This window comes from Manduca sexta, chromosome 25 (assembly GCF_014839805.1).
Source record: "Manduca sexta isolate Smith_Timp_Sample1 chromosome 25, JHU_Msex_v1.0, whole genome shotgun sequence".
Lineage (NCBI taxonomy): Eukaryota > Metazoa > Arthropoda > Insecta > Lepidoptera > Sphingidae > Manduca > Manduca sexta.
In genome coordinates this window covers 12,589,011-12,616,264 of record NC_051139.1, presented here as the reverse complement: position 1 = coordinate 12,616,264, position 27,254 = coordinate 12,589,011, and the positions used below count along the sequence as shown (strand labels likewise).

Sequence of the window (27,254 nt, the reverse complement as noted above, 5' to 3'; positions counted from 1 at the left end):
TACTGCAGTCTATTTAATGTCTACGCATTGTTATAATACGACCCTTTTTTGCCCCAATTCACATAAGTGGTCGGTGGATTTCCCGCACATTTCACTCGCGAACTTACTTCATTCAGAGTAATTGTTACGTCTCTAATACGTATTAAAAGCTTCAACTACTCAGACTCGTCGGATATATTAGTACGTGTACTATCTACAAAATTAAATTACAAGTATTTGTCTGTAGATTAAATTGATGTTTGTATAATACGAGTGCTACTACTTTGAAAGTGTTTCTTTAATCCATTTTGATTGAACAATAATAAATTACTCTACTAATAATATAAATGTGAAAGTTTTTGAAGATGTTTCACTATTTCTTAGAAGTAAACCCAGAAATCGTTAAACGATTTTGGATGACATTTGATGCTATTAAGCCGTATCCTGGATGGACATATATTACGTATGTACATATAGATTATTTTTACCAGAATTTTTAACCATGAGGAACATCCCGCGAAAGACATTTCAATTTGAAGGAATCGCTAATAACAATTAGCAAATCAATTTTATAATTGATTCAATTTTATAATATTCGAAACATTCAACATTCCATATTCTAAAACCCAAAGTCACATACTGCCTCAAGCGGTATCGTTTAAATATTTATTAAGGCATAACGAAGTGAGCGGCGTTGTGAAGGTCCAAATTAATCCATTCAGGTTCCGAGCACGCCCGGTGGCCGCCCCGCCGCTCCAGCTAACTGCCGACGAATACTTGTACGCCTGAAAATGTGAATGTAAGAGCTCTATGAGATGACATGCACGTTCTGGTGAAATGGAATGTTAATATAACGCCTCAACAGCTTTACATGACGGCTGCTCGGTTACATGATTTATGACATTTAATTAAACTGTTCAGTTGAATTGTAGCCTTTTATGGAGATTCAGATCCTACACCACGCGTGTATATTGTGGTGAAATTAAAGAATAGATTTCAATTGTTATCTTATTCTTATACTCTTTAAGTTATCTCCCGTCAAATGCAGTGGTATATTAAATAGGTCACATCTTATCAAATTCATTCATTAAGTATGTGGCAACGTAAAAAAATACCTTAATGATTATAATTAAAAAGAAGTGAAATGACTGTGTCCAAAATAGAATGCAGGTTTTTTTAACATGGGAAAGTAGAATTAGCTAACCGCTGGGTTTTGGTTGGCTTGCTCGTGTAGGGCATTCAATATACAAAGTATTAACACTCAACTACTGAGTGGAGTACCACTACTGAGCACTGGCTCAGCGGTATGACATTACAAGATTGTTATTTATTTATTAAAATATTGTTTTTAAAAATATTTTAAACTATATTTAAAATAGCACGGAATGTCTTTAGGTTTGCCATTTATAGTTATCTGTTAGTATGTCATTACGTCGGCTTTTACCAGTCCATTCAGCATCAATTATTGTGGCTTCCAACTGCCCGGCAGCGCTTTTATTCGCTTTCCGCTGTGTCAATTACATAAGACATCTGCATTGGCTTCTTTGTTTCACGCTCTTTATTCTAGTGAGGCATTTCTAGGTACTTTGTACCACAATCTTCTGCCCACTTTTGTACATACATACATAACATCACGCATTTATTCCCGAAGGGGTATGCAGAGGCGCAACTGGGGCACCCACTTTTCGCTAAGTATGTTCCGTCCCATGATGTGATAGAGGGCGAGCATATCGCCATATCGGGCACAAATTCCAGACTCCGGGCTGATACTGAGTAGAAAAAACCAAATATCACTTTGCCCGATCCGGGATTCGAACCCAGGACCTCAGAGCGCTATTGTACCGGACATGCAATACAACTACGCCACCGAGCCCACTTTTGTGCTATTGCTATCTATCAAATTGCTATCATTATGGCTACTACAAAAAAATCATTACGTGACATTACGCGTAGAATAACTTTGGAAAAAAAATATTAGGAATCTGCTAGATCATTTGTTTAAAACATAGTTTTAGAACTTGCGTTAAAGTGTCATATAATCATAGTTACTATTAAGAATAGCCCCCTTGCCTACAATAATCTCTTTTAGAATCTAGTGGGTTCAGTTTTGATCTGTAACTATTGTATGAATGAGCATATTAATTTAAACTTATGTATTTCACTTCTCGCTGTAAAGATATTTATGCACAAATACCGTAGTCATTTCGTAGAGCTAATGTTAAGTACAATTTAATATTGTTCCTTTAGTGCATTTCTAATTCATAGTAGGTACACACAAAATATTAACAAATTAATTACGAGAATTATAAGTATTTAAATATAATGCTGCACTATATATCCTGTTAATATATAATTCTCTAGTTTGCTCCACGAAATACAATTATATGTGTATAATGTAGTATATACGTTTACCCTTATATTTTATTTTGTTACTTAAAATTGGATTCGTAAGTAACTCCTGGGCTTGAAAATGAAGACCGACTGAGATGAAAAACTACTACAGCGCAGAGATTTATGGTCTCATTTTTCTCAAAAAGAAACCTATCTCGAGTTAGTAACTTAATTGTGTCGGTTGTCGCGACCAATCGAATCGTGTAGTAAATTTCTTTTTGCACAAAGAAATCCAAGGGACTTAACAATGGCTACATATATAACTAAAAGTAATAACTTATTTTAATTATGTAGTTAACTAGCACTTATTGTCTCTGTTATATTGGACGGAATAATACAGAATATTTGGTGATCGGTAGTTATTGTTTATTCGATAATTATTTGTGTTATTTTCAATATTTAATAGTTACCATTGCCTATATTATTTGTGGTTCAACCACATAATATTTGCATTTATTGAACTCTACATATTTCGATTTATATTAATATTATAACCAGCGCATCATCAAGCAGATGCTTACACGTGCCGGTTAATAAACGAAACTGCGTTTGCCACAAACCGTCAGGTTTAGAGTGGCGAGTTAGGGCCCAAACTCCAAAGCTTTCTTAAATATAAGATATTGGGCCAAGGCCCGGCAGATATAAGTTATAGGCTGTTAAAAACAACAGCTAATACAAAATTGCAGACATTTGTCCGAATACATTTTGTAGAACAAATAAGTTTTCTAAAAGGTATGTTCTATGAAATTTTTTATTTATTTTGTTCATTATTTGAAGTTTGACAATCTCGAGAGATTATGAGCGCGTATCATAATATCATGCTCTATTTAATAATATGAGACCGCATCACCGCTGCAGATGCACTGCAATATAATTTAAACGAAAAACTCTCACACTCTATTTAATGAATGATACAACATTAAGCCGAAAAATATACTTAAATAAAATGGAAAAGATAATGGGATCAATTAATTAATCGTAACGTGAAATATATTATGTATATTAGGGATTGAGTTATCGTTTGGTTTGTAGTCGTTCGGCTGTCCGACCTAGATCGTGTCCGCTCGATGCCGGCCGAAGCGGCCGAAGCGAGCGAGGCGCGTTCGTGCCGGCGGCGAGTGTCGGCGGCGAGTGGCGGCGGCGGCGGCGGGCGCCCGCCCAGAATAGACGCAGCACGTGCGTCGGTCGCGATACACGCCGCCCGCGCTCGCTCGCCCGGCGCAGCGCTCGCTCCAATCGGCACTACGCTAAAACAAAAACTATTCGCAGTCAGTTTTCCGAACGCAAACCGATCCAAAGTTTCAGCTCGGCGTGAATCAATGTGAATCGCCGTGTCGCCGGTGGCACGCTCCTCCAAAACTAGATCTAAACTATTAATAACTCGTTAGTCGTTACGGTGAAAGTATTTAGTGACTGAAGTCTGAATGTTTATTGTGCTTCTCTATCGTAGTGGCCTTGCACGTTATCTCTCATCGGTGAAAGCTTTATGTTACGTTTCGGTCCACTTGTATGTTGTCAATAGTGTAGTGCGATAGCGTTATCGGTGATATGTTCTTTGTGATGATTGGTAATTAGCCTTATTCGAGTAACCAAACACAGTAACAATGTGCCTTATCCTCGTGTAATATTGGTGGGTTCCGTGACGTCCCGCCGTAAGTCGTAACTGGTAACAGTGGTAGCGCGCGAGTAGTCGGCGTGAGCGCGTGACTCATCGGCGGGGACATGCGATGGTTCAAGTTTGCTTTGCTCTTGGCACTGGTATTTGTCCCAGAGCCGGCTCCCGCTTGGAGAGCTGATATGTAAGAACTCTTGGACTTTACGTTAACTCTAACAATAGTACGCAAAGGGCAGCCCGCGCGCTGTCCCCGGGGAAATGTACGCCTTTTACTTACTAACATACCTGTTTGTGACTGCTCTAAAATTTATGGCTCCGCTATTATATTTTATATTCCCTGGGTAGGGGCTGATGGTGCCAGAGTGCCGCTTTAACATGTATGATATATTGTACATCGTTTATGCCGCGTGCACGACGCAATGTGTCGAGGAATTGGCATTCGTGGTTCCCGCTTTTAGTTTATGATAAGTGGTTATTTGGAACGAAAACATTACCGACTTCGTTGTTGTGTTAACATGTATGCATTTCAGAATTATTTGATTATTTCTTGCTTATACTAACTCTTGGACGCGCCATAATGATCCAAAAATAAACAAACTTTTGTAAATTTATTTGATTACAGTGACCTAATATTCCAGTTTCAATAACGGATATGATAAAACTGGTTTTAGTTTAAATTGGAAGATGCATACATATTCCTATCAAGTCTTACTTTAAACGACAATACTCAAAGGTATTTTTTTTCCTAACAACACGACATGTTCATGTTACGAGTAACATTTGTTTTTAGTGTAAAGACATGGGCACGCACACTTGGCGACGAATTATGGAGACTAAGCGAAGCTCTCACCAAATCGGATCAAATCAGAAACGTAAGTAAATAGACGTTCCTTGTGCAAACAGAACGGAGACTTCAATCGATACAACATTTAAATTAAGTCACCGAAGATAAAATAATTAAAGCATTTAAAAACATGAACTATTGCCACACTATTTTCGAAGTTAGTAATAGTACCAAATACATTAGCTGTACATACGTTATCCACGAACTAAGCTTGTAAAAATACAAATAAGCTTAGTTGTGGCATAAAATACAGTACACTTGTACTGATGATGGAATAAGAAATATTACTACTTAGTTTTATTTGTTATTCCATCAAAAAAGTACTAAAGAACACGGCCGACAAAAAATAAACACGTCGTTTTTTAAAAGTTTTACACAAATGCAAAAGAAATTTTTATTCGCCCTTTTACACCTCAAGTTATAAAAGCATTTGCATAAAGCGGAAAATGCCACCTTTCCTATTTTCATGGCGTAAATGTATATGATGCTAGGTTATCTAATTTTCTAACAATTTAAGATATTATTTTCGCGATGAACACGTCGGGAAGTCGTAATTTTTATGCATGACTTTATAATTATATTTATTACAAATCATAAAAGCGGATTGTAAGAAGGCCTTATAGTCAAATTTATTGTTACTTTTGGCTAAATTATGTCTGTATGGCCAACTTTTATTACCTTTACTTTAGCTCTTACTTTTACAATTCAATAAAAGTAGCTGTTAGTTAGACTGTATTGTAAGGTGAACGACCACGTGCCACGATACGTCCAAGTGGCCAGAAGTGGGTGTTGTGTCTTGCACTTGTTAAGCGCTGTCTGGAACCCACTTCAACGACTTTGTTCATACTCACAGAGCATTCGAAATAGAATTGCCATTCATTCATAAACGTTTGATAGTTGAGTGTGAGCTATTTATATTTTTATTTTAAATTTATTTTATTAGAACGATGAAGAAAATACATGTAATAATTACAATTATGTTCAGGGGATATTATAGTTATCTTATAGCCGTACGAAGCTATATTTAAGTATATATTTTGTCTCTTGACACAGCAAAGTGATTACACTGGACCTGACGTAGTTAAACAAGTCGACTAACGACAGACTTTATGTCCCTTGACAGTTGCATAAATATGCTGAAGTGGCATGATGTTCCCGGCTGATCTCGGAATCTCAAGCAGGAGACCCTATGACAATTTCGTTTACTATGAAATGAAATGAAATGATTTCTTTAAATCTGTAAAATGTTATACATTATTTAGATTCCGTCAATATGAACTCTACCACCAGTTCGGAAAGCAGTTTTCACCAGAGAAGAGCGGGCAAGAAACTCTGGTGTTGCTCTTTTCAATCAGTTTAGGGTAAAGACTACAGCACACGATAAAGTGAGAAGAGAAAAAAAAAGTTTAGAGCAGTTCATTCATATGAGTACGCTGATTACTATCCATTATTCATTCTGCACAAAATATATCTGGTACTATACTAGCAAATTTATAAAGCTTCGTTCACAGCTTAATGCTTGCTGTCATTTAAAAAGTGAATAAACACTTTGCTCGGCCCGCCGAGGTAAAAGGCTCGAGATTTTGGCAGCCAAGCTCCGTCATCAATTACTTACACTCTGGAAAAAAGGCAGACTTTTTATAATGGAAGTGATCACACTAGACGCTAGTGAACAGCGTTCACTTTGATGCGAAATTACAGTATTATAAACCTAATATCATAAGCAGATAAGTTCTTTGATCGGATAAATCGGATTATGTCCATAATCCCATTTTCATGATAGATTTTTATTAAATATCTAAAATGTTCTTGCGGCGAGAATCTTCAGGTGCGTTTACTAGTAGCTATTAACACAAAAATGTTTTTAATTTTTTTCATTATAATTCATTATTTTTAAGTATAATCAAAGATTTATCTTTGTTTTAATTCACTTGTTTTTTTGTTGAATTAAGAAATATAATTAAAATAATGTTTTATTTTTTTTATTTGAAGAACTCGCTAATAAACGGTGTGGGTACATCCTATCAGATAACAAAATAAAACGAGAAAGATATCGCTAAATGGATAAATTAATCATACGAATCATTCTTACAAAGGCGTTTTAAATCTAAGTGAAAGTAGCGACAAAAATAAATGTTACAAGATTTTTTTAGTTAACCAATATTATTCAATTTATCGATTTATACTATATTGTATTGGTGTAGAGTATATATCAGCTCTATTGGTTCTTATCAGTGTATTACTTTGTTTTTAATCACCAGTACAACAAAGGTGGTAAAATATCTGAAAGGGGATTACTAAAATAACTCATGTCACACGTTGGTAGAGCTGCAAGCATAAGCGAGTCTGGTATATTGCAGTACTTGTTGAAAACATAAATTAATCTATTGCTTGGAAAAATATTATTTGATAATAATAATTAGGTTTTGACGAGGCTTTTCACGAAATATTTCATTCCGGTAGACTTATTTATTCTGAAAATAAATTAGTTCATTAATAATTTATGATTGGGTTTTCGAGATTACTCTTTCACGATAACTAGGGTCTTTACGTGAAAAGGAATGTCTCAAGAACTTTCTTACTAACGAAGTTTCAAGATTTTTGCTCTTAAATCACATGTTCGGGACAGTGGAAACCGTAATGAAGTTTAACTGATTTGGGACACGAACATGTGTTTTTATAAAGTACGGGCACATCAAAGCAAGTCACTGGGCCAAATGTTCAGTACAATGTATATTAATTATTTTGTTGACTAATAATAGATGTTGTCTCTATCCACGGTCGCTAAAGTTATGCCGGCTTGCCTCATCGAAATTAAGATGCTGGTCAGTGGCTGAAATTGTCAAAGCTTGTCAGTTACATAGTTGTGTGTTTCTCAGCATCATGTTTACAGGGTTTATTCCCACCTTATTATTAACTTCAATTAATTCAAGACCGATACAAACTAAGGATATTTTAATAATAGATTCTCAGTGAAACAATAAGATTTGTCGGTGGATTGACGAGTGTTTACGATATTTAATAGTAGTCTTAAAATATCCGCTTCATTAACTAAAATGTTGCAACTAGAATTGGTCAATACTTTGTACAATCTTAATAAAGCACAAATTACATTGTGGGGTTGTTTTATTGTTGCTTTTCGCAATTTTGCTAGGTAATATGATCTCGTATACTTTGCTCAGTGTTGCGGCGCCAATGTATGCCAAATTAAATAATAAGCTGCTGTATCTACAGCCAATAATTTATATTTAATATAATCCCAAATATTTCATTAGGCGCCTAAAAGGCTTCAGAGGAATGTTATAACATCGTTTGGCTTTATTAGTTCCCTAATGAATATCGTATATTTCTACTATACCGTATATTTCTGTATTTCATAACCTCGAATTTTGATCAAACATAGTGAAACGTTGTTCAAAGCAAACTCATAGACTTGCTCAGCTTCAATCTCGTGTCGACTTTATTCAATGACTTTGTAAGCGATTTTCTTTGCATTTCGTCTTGCGGCGCCTGAATTTCAGTTAAGATTCTGTTTATTTATTGCTATAAAAAGAATGATGTCATTTCGACGGTTGCATGGTAAACGAGTTACCTGAAATATATCTATTTAAAGAAGAGATGTATATATAGGTATTTTTTTTAAACTTTTCTATTACTACTATTAGTAATTTATCGAAATTACTTTATAGAGTGTTTTGTATGTAGATTTTGTCGTAACATATGTTGCTATTTCACAATATGTGATGTGATGTCACAGACTTAAACGTTTTCCTAAGCTATGGAATTGGTTTCCAAAATATGTACCTATCACTCTCGGGTAGTCGCTATATTTACATGTGATATACAGTCAATTCGACTTTTATATAGACTTTGTATATATTTTAGCGAACACATCAGAAGCATTACTTAAATCAATCTCGTTACGAATAGATAAAGTGAGTTAATCACGAGCCTGCCCGCCGGCGCCACAAATCAACTGGCTTTAAACAAACGGACTGTGGTTTCAATACATTCCTTTAATCCGCTTACTCTCTCAATACGGCCATTCTACGTGTTCAAATGAAGCTTTGTTTTATTTCACACCGATGGTTATACTTCGGGCGTGTGGAAATCCCAAATGTTAGGTTGAGTGTTTTAAATTGTGACTCTCAGATGTCGTTGTTATTATTCGTGAGAAGTTATATATGTATACGTATAATTAACTTTTATACTTTACAAATGTTTAATAATTTAAATTTATTATTATATTGGCAACTGGGAATTAGACTAGGTACGTATAAACCAGTGCTTTGTAGTTCATTTTAAATACATTATGATTTAGATCTGTCTCATATTAGTCGAATAACCAAACTGGCATAAACTTTTGCCGTGTCTAAATTTGCTAAACAATAGTGACTTCATTGTATCGTTTGTAATTCCTTTATTGCATTTATTTCATGACCATAATATATCATCGGAAGCCTGAAATGCATATATTATTAAAGGATATATTTTATACATAACTATTTATATTACCTAAATAGGTTAACAAAGACGTCCGCCTGATGGTAAGTGGCGTACGTCTCCCATAGACTTAAAGCAATGCCGGTGACCCAGCCATACCTAAGTAGTAAATCCGATGGGCAGCGGTATGGCTGGGTAAGTCGTTATTGTTACCTCACCTATGTTTTTCGGAGGAAGCCACTGCTCCACCGACCGCATCTTACTTGCCGGTGCATATTGTCGAGTTCGATAGGCGATATCTCCAAGGTACCACAGCTAAGCTGCCGCAGATTTTGCCGATCTTTATGTGTCATGACATAATTCGCAGCGTGGTGGCGAGTAATGGCCGTCGTATGCCAATGTCGTATGGATCAGTTCCGATAGAATTATTGATGATTGACCGACGTCGTCCATTGTCTCCCTAGGTTGAAGGGTTACAAACGGGGATCGGGGATTTACAGTCAAGCGTACATGACCTTCGTACATAATTAATGGTGCGTAGGGTGGAAACCTTATGCTGACTATTCTGTGTGTGTAAACTAACATAATGGTAATGTTATGTTAGTTGATGCATCAATGTTACATTACTACGAATATTTCTATATACATTTAGACAAAAGATAACCTTTGTCTAAATTTATTTAAGTTGCACGTAAAAAATCATAAAACATTTTTGAAGGAGCCCCTATTTTCATGCTAATCATATATTAAATTTTTTAGCTCTTATCTTTTATTTTCATATTTTAGGATAAAGTAAATTCTCGAATACAAAAACAGGTCGTACGAAAAATGTTGATCAGTTTAAATTTTTTATATGCATTCTTTATTCAACCGTAAGATTTCCAAATCTGTGTGGTAGAATAATCGCATATTTTATAAGAAAAACCATAATTTAAATATGCACATGGAAATGTCAAATGGTGAATTCATTCCTTTTGAGCGCGGTTTCATCTGCATTATTTGCTTCCAGGACAAAAAGTGACGTATGACATAGTAATACTACTTTAATGGTATAAGTATTTTTTAACTTTATAATCATGAACTCCGAAATTAAAACAACAAAGTTTTAAAACATTAAATTGAGATAGTAAAAGTAAATTCAGAACGATTGCTTTGTTTAGATCAGCCAAACGTTCCATTAAAATATATTTGAACAATTCATTTCATTATTCCTTGTAATTAATATTTCTAGCACAATATTAAATTGCGAGCACTTCATTTCACCTTTTAATGTTGGTGCTCGAGTTGTGCCGGAGACGTTTATGTTACAAATGGAACATTTTAATTATACAAATTTTGTTTTCCGAGAGGAAACGTAATGGTATCGCGGAAATTATGTGTAAACATTTATCGTCGTAAAGCATGTTACCTTTTATTTTATGTTTCCAATTGGGAAGCGTCTGTCTGTAAGGCCATTAGGCTGTCTTTAATGCGCATTAGTGAGTATACGATAGAATTTCCCAATGTAGGTTTTTTTTAATAATTTGTACGGCCAAGAGGCGAAAGGTTTACGAAAAGAATGGAAATCTTTTTTGATTTAGCACATTGTTTTGTTAACAATTGTTTAATAGAAGTCCAAATATACCATAACTTGTAGAGTTTACGACGCAATGTACATATATACCTAAGTGTTGATTTTAAAATGTATTATATTTATACAATGTTTGAAGATCGATGCTTCTGAGCTCCTAGGTATCACATTTGGATTGCCTTGGCTAGGCAATCCAGATATAAGAAGTAACCTTGGTGAAATTCGAAATCAAAGATTATTTTGACCTTAAACTAGTTAAATACTTATTAACGAATTTATTTGCATTCCTAAGAGAGATGGACTTGAGACAATAAACGTCGAAATAAAATTTCATGAAATCGGGAATTAACTAAATTTAATATAAACACTACAACCTACCTTCGAAATAGATTATCTTCCTTTCGACATCAGGTTACAAAATTTAGATATTTCTCGGTGTAATAAATACATCAGTCAAAGACCGATATTGGATCTATTTCTGGATTTGCGGAAATAGGTTTGTCAAAAATATGTTAGTCCAGGCATTCCACAGGGAAAATAAATATCTATCTTTGATTATAACATATTAAATAATAAACTTAAAAACTGTTCTACTGACATACTTCGATTTAGATATGTTAATAATATGTTAATAATAATTCTTTTTTATTTCATTTTATAGAAATACAAACAAATGAATGCTAGCGTGAAGAAAAAGGATGGAAAACAAATATTGGAATCGTCGCTACGTTCTGTCAGCACGATGCTCACCAGAAAAATCAATGCAGTCAAGGTAAACTAACATTTTATAGCTCCCAATCTCTGCACGGTGTATGAATATTTTCGAGTAGGCATCTATTTAATAAAAAAATATTTGAACGCGTAATTGAACGAAAACGCTTGAATGTCGTATTTCTGCTTGCAGTGCATTCATGCCACGGCGGAAGACTTGGCGAAGAATTTTAATTACATAGCGAATACAAGTAAAAAAAATGACTTTGAGTACTGTTCAGCTAAATATTCAAACTTTACCTACGAGCATGCTGAAGATGTACCAGAACCAGGGGAAATTCCTAAATTTGCAAAAAACAATATCAACTATTCTAACGTATCGCTAGAGAAGGATTCACATTTTTATAATATAAACGTAAACACAAACATCAGCTGCGTGCACGTGCCAACAAATATTTTTTATAAAGGTAAGATTTGAGCATCGATTCATGGGTACCATTCGATGCGCCGCTCACAACGCTCAACATGTATAGCAACGTTGCGTAACAGAGCAAAGCACAGGTAGCGGTGGACGGTAGGGTCTAATCCACAAGAGCGCTGCTACGCTACATTGCGCAATGAGTTGTTCATATCCTTCAAACTTTATAAGGATCGTTTTATGACATGGTCTCTTTACTTTATAGTTTTTTCAAAGCAACAATGGATCCTAAAATAAATTTACGACTGTTTTGTTACAGAGAGTGATGTTCTTAATGCTATTTTATGGTCGAAAGAACTTAATGAGATTTATAAAAAGAACTATCAATCGGATCCGTCCTTGGCGTGGCAGTATTTTGGCAGTTCCTCTGGAATGTTACGTTTCTACCCCGGCATGCCATGGACACACAAGGAAGTAGACACCTATGACTGCAGAGTGAAGTCGTGGTACATTGAGGCCGCCACTTGCTCCAAGGAAGTGATCGTCCTATTTGACGTGTCGGGCTCGATGACTGGCTTCAAGAACTATGTGGCAAGGAGGACTCTGCGTTCACTCCTGGACACGCTCTCCAACAACGATTACGTTAATGTGTTCACGTTTAAAAACGATGTCAAAGAAGTGGTGGCATGTTTCCAAAATTTAGTGCAAGCTACTCCTGAAAACGTTAATACTATTAATAACGCCCTGACCCCTTACGCGGATGGAACAGCAAGAGTGAAACTAGAGGGTAATGCAAATTTGACGGCGGCGTATATTAAAGCCTTTAATACACTTCGAGAGGTAAGTTATGTGCCATAATTATCAAAACAGCTTTATTACTACAGCAGTAAATACAAAAGATGTTGATGTTCACACCATCATACAAGGTAATTTAGACATTGCCTTACGTACTTGTTTACTTGAACATAACACTTTACAATAATTTATTTTTACTGCAGATGTAAAATAAAAAACTGTTAACTAAAGCCGGGATGTTTATCGAAATTATTCGTTATTCATTGATGAGTTTTGGCACGATCATCGCCAATTCCTGATTTCATTTAGTAACGCAATGTCAAAATAACCCTGTATATGAATATACATATATACATTCATACATGTACGTTCATTTATTTCATAATGGCTCCTAACATACTTAACCATTCTTGGAAAACGTAATCGGGTAATAAAGTGTAAATCGATCAAATTCGACCACTTCTTTTGATAGCATAATCTAATACGACGTTTACTTCATATTTTGATTTATGGTAAAGTAGACTTTAGTTTGCCGCCTCGTCTACGCTGATCGCCTTTCTTGGAATAAGCACTATTTAGAAGTGAACGTGGCCTGTACCTATGTTATACTAATAGCTATATATATTTAAAAAAGAAAATTCATGATTCCTGAGAGGGTTGTGCACTCATATGAAAATTTTAATTAATTTATGCCTTATTTTACAAGCATATAAATTAACTGCTCTAAATAACAATCAGAGTTTCTTGGCCGTTCTTCTCTGGTAAGAACTGCTTTCCGAACTGGTGGTAGAGTTAATATCGACGGAACCTAAATAATGTATAACATTTTACGGATTCAAATAAATCATTTCATTTCATATATATTTATATCATAGGATCTACGATCTAACTGTGTGCTAAATTTAATCGAAATTTAGCTAATTTTGCGATTGCTTTTAAACATTAGATTAAACTATCGTCCCAAAACGCCAATATCTATCTTCAATTTGCATGTTGTGGTCCTTCATCCAGAAAATAATAGATTCTATTTTCATAGGGTAAAACAGGTAACCAACTGAACAAGACGTACTTAAAAGATTAGAGGGGAAATGTTTTATGATAATAATGAATTTTCCCGATCGTAAGTTCACTTCGCCGCTAAATCCCCGAAGAGCAGACATAATGTTAGGATTTATAGCTGACCTTTTTCCAGATTCTGAGCCTTGTTGATTAATTTTATCGAAGGCAGGAAAAATATTTGTTACCATGGTAATGGTTAATATTCCTAATGAATGGATATATATTATAGACAGTTATTTCAAACCTCTGACAGTTACATATTATGTAAAATTAATATTATCGCTCAGTATTGTCGTTAAGTTTTCTTAAATTTTCTAATTTTCCGCGCAATTTTTTGAATTTTTCCTTTAATAAGAACCTTCTCCTGACAATAACAAACACAACAAAAAAAAAAGGTAAAATCGGTCCAGCCGTTCACGCGTGATGGCGTGATCAAGGGAAATAGGATTAATTTTTATATATATACTAGCTTTTGCTCGCGGCTTCGCCCGTGTGAAAGAGTTTTCCGGGATAAAAGTGCCGCTATATATTTTCCCGTGATAGAAAGTATCTAAATCTGCATATATGGCTGGGACTTTGTTTTATAACATATTTTTAATTTTTTTTTATGAGGATCAATTTCGTCATACATTTTTGTTGCATAACTTTAACCGTTTACGCAGAACAGGCAATATAATCTCTGAAAAGTTATAAAGTTTTTGCAACATTTTTCATTACTGCTCCGCTCCTTTTGATCATAGCCTGATGATATATAGCCTTTCTGGATAAGTGAGCTATCCAAGACTAAAATAATGTTTCAGTTCGAACCAGTAGTTCCTAAAATGGCGATCAAACAAACAAACTCTTCAGCTTTATCTAATAGTAAAAATATCCTATGTCCGACTCCTGGTTCTAAGCTACTTCTCCATTAATTTTCAGCCAAATCGGTTCATCCGTTCTTGAGTTATAAATAGTGTAACTAACACCACTTTCTTTTATATATTGATATAGATTACTATATATAGCGGAGAAATAATATTGTTTTTTAAATACATTAATTACCCTTTGTAATCGTTAAAAAGGATTTAGCTTCCAAAATACATTTTGTTTTTATTTAACCAAGTTATTTAAACCATAAAGTACAGGAGTGTTAAAATACCGTGCCACCGGTATCACTATGCAACTCCATTTCGGGAATTGGGCTTAATATCGCAATGTTATATTTCGATATTCCATTTAAAAATAATAATTTTGATGTAGTTGATACAGCTTTACATTTACTTACAACAGGAATTTAGAGTTTTGACCGGGGTAAACAGAGGGGCAACTAGTGTACTCATTTCTGCTGTGTGTATTCCGTCCTATGATGTGATAGTGGCCAAGCCTATCAAAATGTCGGCCTCAAAATTTTAACCCTAGCCTGATATTATAGAGAAAACTCCAATATAGACCGGGATAGGCTGGTATGCAGGAGGCAGTTAACGATAATATAATATTATCATATCTTATTTTTACAAACTTAGCGTTATAAACATTTTCATCGAACAAAAATGATCCTGTAATTTGATGAATCGATTTATGTATTCCCAATTTAAGTTTTGTCTCTACATTCATTTATGTAGACACTTAAATAGGTCGTGAAAGTAAATAGAACATTAATTTTGATCAAATCACCGGCCACCGTGTAATTACAAGATTCTAAACTGCGACTGAACCTACTTGGGAAACTTCGACAATTTATTATGTCTACTAAATTGGCTTAACTTTATGTAGGGACAAAATTGCTGTTCGATCTTGTTGAAAAGTTTTGGGAATCGTTCGTTCCAATAAAATAAGATGTATATACTAATTTTGATTAGAAATATTTTGTATATTTTGACTGCCTCGGGGTCTTTGGGTTCTCTAGTTTGATCATCGGGTCGGGCAAAGTGATATTGGGTTTTTCTACTCAGCAACTTATCTCATCAGCATCCTACATCATGGTATGGAATACACACGGCGGAAAGTGGGTGCATGTATTCCGCGGAGTCTATGTCCATGGCATAGCATCGCGACCTTACAGTCTACGTCTCCATATTACGTGGGACATAATAGACTATAAGTAATTTGCTATGTGGTAGATATCTCGTACGGAAAAGTGTGGGTAACTATTTACCCACACTTTTTCATAGGTAGGTTATAGAACCTACTGGGACCTATGAAATATGAGCGCATTTCTGGATCATAAGGTGTTTTGCATTGTAATTCAAAGAATTAGTTGAAATCACTGCTCTGTTAGTGAACAATGTCGAAGGCGTCATCAGGCGATAAACTTCCACGCCTTTAAATAGTATAGAAAAAAAATAATATTTCCGATCTCACATTAATATGTATATATCTAACCTTTATACTAACCCGACACAAGTAAGTGTATATTACATAGGCAGGTTTAGTTTTTGTCATATAAAATCTACCAAAGTGGATTATGACGTGTACTTAAATTGCAGAGTCATGGGGTTGTAGTTTGTATTGCAGTCTGATGGTTGTAGCCTGATCTGATGAATTTAGATCATTGTACTTTGACGTTCAAGCCTTCGGGGTCCGTAAGTGTTCGAAATGTTTCAGAGACGAAAGGATTGTGACGTCAGCAGCACACAAGGTTGCAACCAGCTCGTCATGGTGATTACAGATTATGTTCCTGGTAACTTGACTGAAGTTTTCGAGAAATATAACAGAGAAGTGATTGACGGCAAGACGTATATACCCGTCAGAGTGTTCACTTACCTAATTGGCAAAGAGGTGACCAATGTGAATGAAATAAGGTGGATGGCGTGTCTGAACAGAGGTTAGTCCCATTTTATTACTAATAAAAATGGAGACAATTTAACGATAAAATTAAACTAACACACTCTGCTATTCATGATCATAGACATATCGGTCCTTATTAACCATCAATAAGCGATGAAATATTTGAAATTAATCACCACTTTCTCTGTTGTGAATTATTATACAACATAACTAGGTATAATATGGCTAGCTCATATAACAGGGTTCCTTGTAATAGTAAGTCAGCGATATATCAAGTTATAAATAATGTATGCAGCACAGTGCCTAAAAGTCTTCTTTTGCGGAAAATGAATTTCACGAAGAAAAGCTGCGAGCAAATTTTGATATACGTAATATAATCCTTTGATCATATTATACCATTTTCAATCTTCTGGTGTAAGGAAAGTGGTTTCCCGTATATATGAGAATGATGAATTCTCTTTGTTAGCGATTGATGCGTGATTGTTCGGTTCACGGATCACATTGTGATCAGGACTACTGTCCCTCAATTAATTTGCCCGAATATATGAAGAATGGAAAGGTTAAGGTTCTGGATGTATGCTATATTGTACTGTAGTCAATGTATTTAACGTTTTCTATTATTTGAACGAGTAAATAGGACTTCATAAATTCGGTATTTTGTGATTCTTCGGAGCGTTGTAGACGACACATTTGTGAATATACGTGACAATGCCAGTCGCTACTTTCAAATGTTTAAAAGACGATGTTGTTCGTTCTATCCATATTTATATGACATCGAGTGTAGTTAGTCGAATAATTAACATAGAGGAAAAAAGAAAGATGTTTATTATTTACATCTGGTGCGTGATACATAATAAAAATATGAGTTATAATATTATATATTTAAAAGAAAAAATCTTTTAATTAGGGCAAAGTGCACGTCTGCGATGTGACAATGAATTTTTAAAACACCTTATTTTTGTCAACTATAAGATATTAGATTGGTTGAATCAGTCTTTATACTCAAACCACAGGAAGGCAAGATGCCAAAGTTTAACAAACGCGCAATAACGAACGGTCTGATTCACAGTAATCTCATTTCCTCGAACTTCCTTTGACTTTGCTCTAGGTTTGTTTATCTTTATCGGAGACAAGATTTTTTAATACCTATATTGAGTCTAACAATTCAAGTAATTTGTTGTTTTTATGTCGTTATTAAATATCTACGAAAATCTTATAATTAAAGTGTCTCGCGTCTGATTCCTCCGAATTTGAAACCGAATGGGGTAAGACACTTTTTTTTTATTTTAAAGCAATTAACTATGTCAGTATACAGAAACAATTAAGGTTAGTATTATCTTTGACGATTACTTCGAAATTAGACTGAGATGATATATATTCATAATTATTTTTATTCCCAGAGAATACTCTCCAGGCGGTCCTTCAAAAATAGAAAGAACTTTAAATTTAAGTTTTTATTTAAAGTTAGTTTGTTAAAACAGTCGTAATGCTTACCAGATACCAAGAGTACGCTTTGCCGGTCTCATCATTTAATCTATACTCATATAAAGCTGAAGAGTTTGTTTGTTTGAACGCGCTTATATGAGGGACTACTTCTTCGAACTGAAAAAATGTTTTAGAGTTGGATAGCCCATTTATCGAGGAAGGCTATTAAATAATATAACGCTGATTGGACGTGTCTACCCTACGTCATCAAGCTTTGAGAACAGCACTTGAACTCAAAATTTAATTCACATTTGTGGGTGTATAAATACAGCGATGAGTGACCAGCGGGTCTTTGTTATTTAAATCCTTTAATTTAAATTTTAAAGTAATTTACATATATGAATATTTCAGGTTATTTCGTCCACATACATTCGGTGGAGGAGGTGCAGCAGCAAGTGTTGAAGTACATCAATGTGATCGCTCGACCAATGATTCTAGAAGGAAAGGATCCTCCGCCCACGTGGACTCATGCAAACATTGATTATACAGTAAGTAATTATTAAATGTTATGATTATTCAATGTTTAGCGAAGAATATATCGTTAGAAAACTCGTGCACCTAAGAATTCTAAGTAATAATTTTGAACGTATGTTAAGTCAGTCTTTTCGCACTAGGACTAACGCCTACATTATTTCAGTATATAATCCTGATCAGTAGTGGACTAGTATATAATATAGGAATATTATTATTTTTAATTATTACTAATACTTAGCGATGACTTAAAGAACAGCGCTATTTCAGCATAGTCGTATTTAGACCATTTAATTAATAAATTACAATTACATTTGATATTTTTATGAACAAGTTGGGACCACATCCTCACTTTTATTAACATTGGAAAGCCAAGCTCTTGTTTTATAAACTGAAACCATTAAACTTACTTGGTAACTGAAATTCGTAATTTGGAATAAATATTAACATTATCACTAATCTAAATTAAATGACACTGACAATTTGAATTTCGTATCAAATTGACGCCTTAATGTACAATTAGGCGCAAGTCCTAAGAAATGCTATTGCCTAATTTGCTGAGGGAGAAAAAGCGATGTCTGCAGAGCGTTCTTTACATTCTATACAATCGCCTATAGCGGACAAAAGCCTCCCCTTGCTTAAAAGACGGGTTCGCGTGAGCCACGTGAGTTTCTATTGTACTCTTTTGAAACGTTGCCAGGTGCCTTTATACCTAAACGTTCGAAATTCAATTAAAATGTCATTTAAATTTTATGTTCGATGGTTTGAAAGAGCTCTAACTACCGTTTATCACAAAATAATTTAGAACTGTAATGCTAACAAAGAGTTATAAGATTATATAGAGCGGACATTGGGAAGATTCTCTTATAGAAATTTAGCACTCATGCGACGGTTCCTCAATCTTCCGTCAAATAGCAAAACACCAATCTAATATACTTCATATTATTCCGATACCGTTATTTGCACGTTTTTGATGCCCATATTAGCATATTTTCTTTAAATATGATATTTTTGTATTAATATATAAGGACGCTGTGACACCTTGTAACACGGACATTTCAAATAAGACAGCGACTTATTACCAACTTCTGGAGTGGTTTTGATGTGCGGTCTATAACTATACTGTTTAATGTATTTGAATGTTAATTAGTTATCCGAATATTTTATATCGATAGATGAAATCACGTAAAAACCAATATTTTGAGATCATTTATGCAGGACACCAGCGTTAAATTTTGGAATATTTAATGTAACATAGCAATTAAATATACAATATGAATAATGTTATTATTTAAATACTCTTACAAAGGATACCTAGGACATACCTACGACATAGTTTTGTTGTAAGAGTCTTACGAGTCCCATACTTCGGCTCTTTAATTGGTAAATTGAATTCTAAGATATCACTAGTAATTTATCTAACACTGGTATATTATTTTAACAACAAGGCGTTTTCGTGCCAACGTATTATTTAGTTACCACTTGGCACCAGATCGAACATCAATTTGTGGGTTTATTTCAAATTTGTTTGTATTATAGAATGGTTATGTGCGGCATCTGTTCATCAACATTTAACATACTGTCTTAATATTTCAGAGAACGACTCATTGGGATGTCAGCCCGGATAAAGACAAGGTAAATTAATTTTTATGTTTATTATATGTAGGTAGTTTTAGATTTATTATTAGTAATTTGATGTACCTTCCCGTTCGTAGATTTTTTTGTTCACAAGTGAAATGAAGTTCCATAATACCTACCATATCTAAGAAAATTACAAATAAGTAATTTAACATATTAATATTAATTTGTATCCTATCCTATTTTGGTTATAAAATAAATTTATTTGTTTGTACCAATGCCTTATATATTATTTCAGCCTGATGAAGATAAATTAGTGACGTCAGTAGCCATCCCTGCTTTTGACTACGGAAGCAATCAGAAACAAAATGACGTCATACTTCTAGGTGTAGCCGGAACAGATGTCCCTATAGACAGTATTGCAAAACTAGCCCAACCGCACCAGGTAACAAATAATATTATAAATGTGAAAGTTTGTGAAGATGTTTGGGTGTTTGTTACAAGGTGTAATAAAGACCCAAATGGATATGGATATGGAAGAAATTCGGCAGACAAGTAGACAGTGTTCCTGCATTATATAGACTACAAAGTGACCTTTATGTAGGGATAAGGTGATAAGGTCTTTAATGCGGAGGAAGACGCGAGCAACACCTACAAGACATAAAAAATAAATATTTAGGAGCTCTGCATAATGTTTATAATTCTGTGATTCTTTTTTCAGCTCGGCGTTAATGGTTATTCGTTTATCGTGAGCAACAATGGGTACCTATTATTACATCCTTTACTCATAACAACGGTAAGTGCTTTTTAATATTCCAATTTGTTAATTATTCATAGACATAAAAAGCAATAGTAAGTAGCCGAAGCGTTCTTAACCTGCTGTCAAAGAAAGTAAGATAGGAAAGTTTTGAAGAGATGAAGCGAAATAAAAGTTCGCAGGGAAAGATAATGTCTATCCCGGAAAAGTAGGCAGTGGGAATTTTATACCGGGACAGGTTTATTACGCGGCCGAAGCCACGAGCAAAACCTAGCATATTGTAAAAATACCTAATCAACATATTAATGGCAGTTACTATTTACTGATAATATCGGAAAGAAAAAGTTTCGTATTTCATGCAATGCAATCAATAAAATAACATCCATTTTCCAAATTATTGACAGATAAATGGTGTGATGCAAGACAATTACAACAGTGTAGACTTCGTGGAAGTAGAACAAGTTGATGACGGCAAAGGGTCACGAGAGCTGGGCGAGCAGATCCAAGAACTGCGTCGGAGTTTAGTTATGGGAATAGACGGGAATATGACTAAAATCAAAGTGCTGTACCATTACGACAACATGAGGTAATTTATTATTATTATTTGATAATTTGATTAGCTAATTACTAACCTTTCTTAAATAGTTTGTTTTTAAGATTAAGGATTTTTGGGAAACTGTAATTATTGGGCCGTTATGAGATTTAACATTTGATGTTTGAAGCTGACGAGCGTATTGCATTGCCATGCCAGGGATTGTTATTTAAAGATAGTGCGGTGTTAGTACTCTATATGGTTAGACACGATCCTTATCAACAGACGAGGGCCTCGCTTGTCTCGTCATTCATTTTTATAAATCGTTCTTTTCAAATACGATTCTATATAAATCAACAAAAAATAAAATTGTAATAATTATAGTACGGGCTGAAATAGATCAACCCAAGTCTAGCAAAATTAGTAAATAAAAAAATATATATTTAAATTTCAGGAGAATATCGCGAGTGCAGCACGATTATTTCTTCAAACAATTAGTAGGCACACCTTTTTCTATGGGCATCTCATTACCGAGGCGTTATGGAGACACAGAGTTGTTACTAAAAGACAACCCTCTTGAAGCAAAACAAGGGAAAGAACTAACTGGAATTAATGTAACCGATTATTTTAGGTTCAGTTATAGAATCCATCCAGATTGGTAAGATAGTTAATTCATTCTGTAAAAAGTTAGCATTGCTATCAATTAACATAAAAGATAGGGAGATAGTGAGATGTGGCGTCATACACAATGTCAATTAGGATAAGAAAGAGATAGAGAGATGGTCCCAAAATAAAAAAAAAATGAAATATAAAAGAAAAATCATTCTTTACAGGGTGTATTGCAAATATCACTATTTAGAAGGTCATGAGTCGGACACTCCAGAAATTGAGTTATGGAAGTTTTTAGTTCGTCTGTCCCATAGTGATTTGAATATTACTATTAAACAATACATGGACGAAGCTGTATCAACATGGACTAAGCAAAGTAAGAATTTATATATTATGATAATATATTGCATGTATTTAACAATTTCTGTATGTAATAGATATAAACATAAATGCGTGAAATAGGTATGTTCCATGGTTAAAGCATACCAAGCAGGTGGACAATATTGTATCCAATGTAAATGTCAAAGGCCGGCGAAATAGAAATCGACGTTCATAATTTAATTACGTACAACAATGTGTTTGGCCATATTTTCTGCATGTAAATAGATATTAAAATAAATATATTTTGGTTATACAAAATTACAATATTGCACAAAACTTTACTTTATTCAAAATATTTAATCAAGTAGTTATTATTTGTCTACTTCAAAGAATTTGAAATACCTATAATTTAAAATTAATTAATAATTTAATAATTTTTTATCGATCAAAAATTTTTATACTAAATGTGTCGTGGATATAAAGGAAAACGCTCGTTAGCTGAAACCATCGATATATAACTGAAACTCATTACATGGTTTTACCAATTATTATTTATTACCCAATTTTATACTTTGTATACATCAACTAATACCTTAACTATATATGTATGTACTAATCAAATTTCAACTCTAAATTTTATAAATTTGCTGCAGCAGTTGCAACTTTTGAATTTTTGTCCCATTACCCTTACAATAGACTGAAGTTAGCAGTTTTTAATCTTTCTTTTATATTTAGCACACTGTGGTAATGCTAGAAGAGAACTTGGGAAAGACGATTACTATTGCACCGAAGACCTAGTAAAGCAGTTGGTATTTGATGCAAAACTTTCCACGCCATATTTCGAAAAATGGGACGCCACTGACGAAGAATGGGAACTAGCTAAGAAATATAATGTCACTGTGCGGTTTATAGCCACTTCTAGTGGTCTTACACGATGGCATTATATATTTGATCCTACTAAAAATGAACGCGTCAACGATACTGGCTACAGGCATAAGGATTACCCTGGGAAGTAAGTCATTGTAATAATGTAACATGTTCAGCTCTTAACAGTGTCCTCGGGTCAAGAATAACTGACGATTATTGTTTCCAGGGTATTTGGGGACATTTATTACAATGCTATAGAAGAAACTTGGTACAAAGCTGCAGTCCTGCAACATATGATTACCCCGGAGTCTCTGGTAATCGCAACTCCGTTACCAATATTAGATGATATAATTGAAAAAAAGCCGCCAATTGAAAATGAAGATGGCGATATTACTATAACAGCAAGCTATGCTATCTTTTACAAAGATAATGAATTCGAAACCCCTGCTTCAGTCGTGGGTTTTGAGTATTCTTATTTACAGTTTTACGAGAGGTTTATGGAAATTACCAACGCCAGTTGGAGTGGAACAAAGGTAAACTAACGTCGTTTAGAGGAAAAGTAACCTTAGAATATTCTTCTAAATGTCATTATCTATATTATGACATATGTTTAAAATAATCGTTTACTATACTGTGAATAAAACTTGAAAAACGGTCAACATTTTCTGTTTTCGTAATAGTTTATGATCGCCGGAAGTTGTAAGTATCGTGTTTTGAACCATAAAATAGTAAAAAATGGTTATTGATATAAACCTTATATTTTTCATATCAAAATAATAAATATTTCATGGCTTTTAAATTGAATCAAAAAGAGGGTGTTTTGGAATATTCTAGCCAAGATTTAGTATCCATAAAAGTTCATAATATCTCTTGTTTTCAGGAATTATCGTGTCATGGAGATGATTACGACTGCTACGTCATAGACAGCTCCGGTTACGTAGTATTATCTAGAAACAAAGACCAAGTGGGGAGTTTCTTCGGTACTATTAACAAACACGTCTTTCAGACCTTTTTAGATAAAAACATATTCGATCACGTGGAAGTGTTCAACTATCAGGCGTTATGTCCACATTCGATAGTGCCGGAGGGAGAAAGCTGTTCATGGACTTTAAACACGGTTAGTATGAAGAGATGAGCGCTGATGTACTATAAGCACATTATGAAACCCTACTATTATACTTGAAGCACGAATTATTCAAAAACGTTTCAAAATGCGTCGCGGTATCAATAGAGAGTTTTGGTTCTGCAATTGCCCTACGCGTGAACCATCACATACAAGACAGACAAACACACTTAACACCTTTTATATGTGAAAGGGTAGGCAGAAGAGTGCAACCAGGGAGTCCTCTTTTCACTTTTGCGTCCCGTCCCAGGGGCAAGGCTATCGCTATATCGGCCACAAATTCCAGACTCCGAGCATCAGCTCAACTGATCAGAAAAAAAATATCACTTTGTCCGACCCAGGACTCGAACCCAGGACCTTAGAGCGATGTCTACGCCACAACTAATATGCGTTATATACAAACTAAAAAAGGTTTTAGTCCCGCTCGTATCACACAATGGGACGGAATACACATGGCGATAAGTGAGTGCAGTAGTTGCGCTTACAATTTATACCTTATACCTTACATCGGAGGTTATGATAATATCATTGTTTTTGTTTCAGCCGTTTACCATACTGGGCAGCTTATTAAAGTGGCTTTTGACACAGATGTTGTTATTTGCCTCAAATTTGTACGGATTGGACCGATATTCTTACGCAGTACCAGTGGAAGATGGTAAGACGTACAAAAAAAAGCATTATAGTTGTACATGTGTTGTGTACCTATGTGTCAAAATATTTCTCATAATAAGAGGGAATTCGAATTTTGTAAAAATATCTAAATTATTTAATGTTAACATTATTACGTTTTTCCTCAATTACATTAACGTATTAAGTATATGATTTAAAGGCTATATTATTTTGTCAAATAAAAGAATGCATTTATTTAGGAATAGAGTAGTATAAATAAGTAGCCCATATATTGCAAAAGATAATGCTTTCGATGTTAAACTAATAGACACCTGTTTATATATAAATTTTGCTTTTTACTTGAAATCACGCCGTCTATGAGCGATGTCTAGCAAAAATTAGCCTTCGCGTCGCTTCTGCTATTGTATAATATGCTTTGAAATAGGTACATTAAATTAATATAAACCTTGTGCCACAAAACAAACAAATTATTTTTCGAGTTGTCGCCGTGAAACTTATTCAAATCAAAATTAGCCCCTAACGTTTTTCGATAGTTTCATTTAAAATTTTCTCCAAGTGTATATTAAATGACTTGTAGACCAAAAATGAATGCCAATTGGTTAAATATAAATTATAATAATGCAATGCCTAAACATAAAGTTAAGTGTATTCTTTATAAATTATCGAGGGCTTTAACAATAAAAGGAAATCTATATACATATATAACAAGTCGGCATAATTGTGTTGACTAGCGAGAAATGGTTATATACATTTTCTCGTCAGTCGAAACTATCTGAACAGCACTCTGCTTATCGTCAGGTGCCCTAGGGTCTTTTAACCGTTCTGGTATAAAAAATTGAAAGGTATAGTATGTATGCCAACTCTAACTTGGCCAGCGTGGTAGACTAGGACCTAAACCTTTTCAGTAATACAGGAGGTACCCACGTACCCAGTAAGATAGTACATATACACAAGCGGTATATATTTTCAATATTATTACGAACATGAACTAGGGCCTTAAGCGACACTATAATATGTAAACAAGCAATGCTAGCAACTAAGCATAGGATGTGCTCTCTAGCAGCTCTAATATTTCCGCTTACATAACTGCATGGTCTTTCCCTCGCAGACTATATCGATAGTATATACAACGAAGGACCCACAGGGGAGCCCTCCACGCTGCCACCACCGATGGAAAACAAAACTATTCCAGCTAAAGAAGACAACGAGGGACCGCCGTTTTCATGCGACCATAGCATCAGATTATTCATTTTGGACCAAAATTATTTCTTGTCGACAACGGGGGCACAACCCATGGATTATGAAGACGAACCTGGTGAATGCCATCCACCATACTGGGCGGCGTATGTCCCCAACACAAATTTGCTATTAGTAGTAGTTAAAAATGAAGATAGGGAATATAGTTATAACTGCAAGGAACCGCCTAATACTAAACCTCGACCGACGATCAATTCTACAACCAGTTTCGAGCCATGTCATAAGCTGGACCTCGGCGGGCTCATTCGACGCCCACTGGAAGGCTGTTATACTTATCATGATAAGGTAGGCATTTGTATAAATACATCATACGCTTATAAGCTAACAGGGCGTTGATCAAGCGATCACTTAAAAAAAAACGATATTTACTTTTAGTAAATACCTATTTTCTTATTTTATGAATTCAATCCGATTGGATTAACTAATGCAGTCGTTGCGGATACTTTAATCTTTAATGCTAGATTTACCGTCAGTATTAGTCAGTTTAGGATTAAAAAAATCATGAATTATAATACAAGAACATAGAATAGTAGTGATAATGTAAAAATATGAACTATCTTTGTTAACAGGAAAGAAACATAACAGCATGCGGATTAGGCAGCGTGATCCGCACCGACCTGGCCTTACTCCTGATGACAGCATCCGCGGCGCTCTTGATGGGAGCGTTCTCATAACACCCTGAAGTGATCTATAACGTTTGTACCTTTGTTACCTTGGCAATAAATGCGTTGCACCCTTTATTGTGTTTTATTAAAATCACATTTATATTACTAAATGGTATAATAATATACCGTTTTTAAAACTCACAAATATTACTGGACAGAAATAAATGAGTGGCAATTTGAAGTCTGTGTAATGCCGATATAAATTTGAATTACCGACTCAAACAGATGGGTGTTATAGTTTCGGAGTCAGACTCATAATAATTATACGGGTAAATTAAAGTCAACCTGATAATTTAATATTTCGTGTATGCCTTGCATTGGATTCTGGAAAGATTTTCCGATGAATTAAGATTTGAGTAGGAAGACTA

The 27,254-nt window shown here is 34.6% G+C and overlaps 1 protein-coding gene across 3 annotated transcripts; it reads left to right on the top strand.

The window, feature by feature from the left end:
- Window positions 1-3,520: 3,520 nt before the first annotated feature.
- Window positions 3,521-26,959, top strand: LOC115443767 (voltage-dependent calcium channel subunit alpha-2/delta-3). Of its 3 annotated transcripts, none has more exons than XM_037442857.1 (19): window positions 3,521-3,753; window positions 4,776-4,857; window positions 11,504-11,614; window positions 11,747-12,020; window positions 12,291-12,811; window positions 16,409-16,628; window positions 18,428-18,564; window positions 20,144-20,182; window positions 20,424-20,570; window positions 20,847-20,921; window positions 21,287-21,468; window positions 21,869-22,072; window positions 22,248-22,399; window positions 23,080-23,356; window positions 23,438-23,744; window positions 24,092-24,328; window positions 24,878-24,989; window positions 26,073-26,506; window positions 26,791-26,959. In XM_037442857.1, exons 3-19 carry the CDS (start codon window positions 11,516-11,518, stop codon window positions 26,893-26,895), a joined length of 3,522 nt encoding a protein of 1,173 aa, XP_037298754.1. In that variant the 5' UTR covers window positions 3,521-3,753; window positions 4,776-4,857; window positions 11,504-11,515; the 3' UTR covers window positions 26,896-26,959. The 3 variants fall into 3 exon arrangements, with proteins under 3 accessions (XP_037298754.1, XP_030025184.1, XP_030025183.1); XM_030169324.2 differs by having other exon boundaries at window positions 3,521-4,169; window positions 26,109-26,506; XM_030169323.2 differs by having other exon boundaries at window positions 3,521-4,169.
- The last annotated feature ends 295 nt before the right edge of the window (window positions 26,960-27,254 follow it).

What these genes read in the sequence shown, in the direction of transcription:
- LOC115443767 (XM_030169323.2), top strand. Translation starts at nt 4,093, where the DNA reads ATGCGATGGTTCAAGTTTGCTTTGCTCTTGGCACTGGTATTTGTCCCA. An exon ending in CCCGCTTGGAGAGCTGATAT is followed by an intron (nt 4,170 to 4,775) that starts GTAAGAACTCTT and finishes ATTTGTTTTTAG; the next exon opens with TGTAAAGACATGGGCACGCA. An exon ending in TACCATTACGACAACATGAG is followed by an intron (nt 21,469 to 21,868) that starts GTAATTTATTAT and finishes TTTAAATTTCAG; the next exon opens with GAGAATATCGCGAGTGCAGC.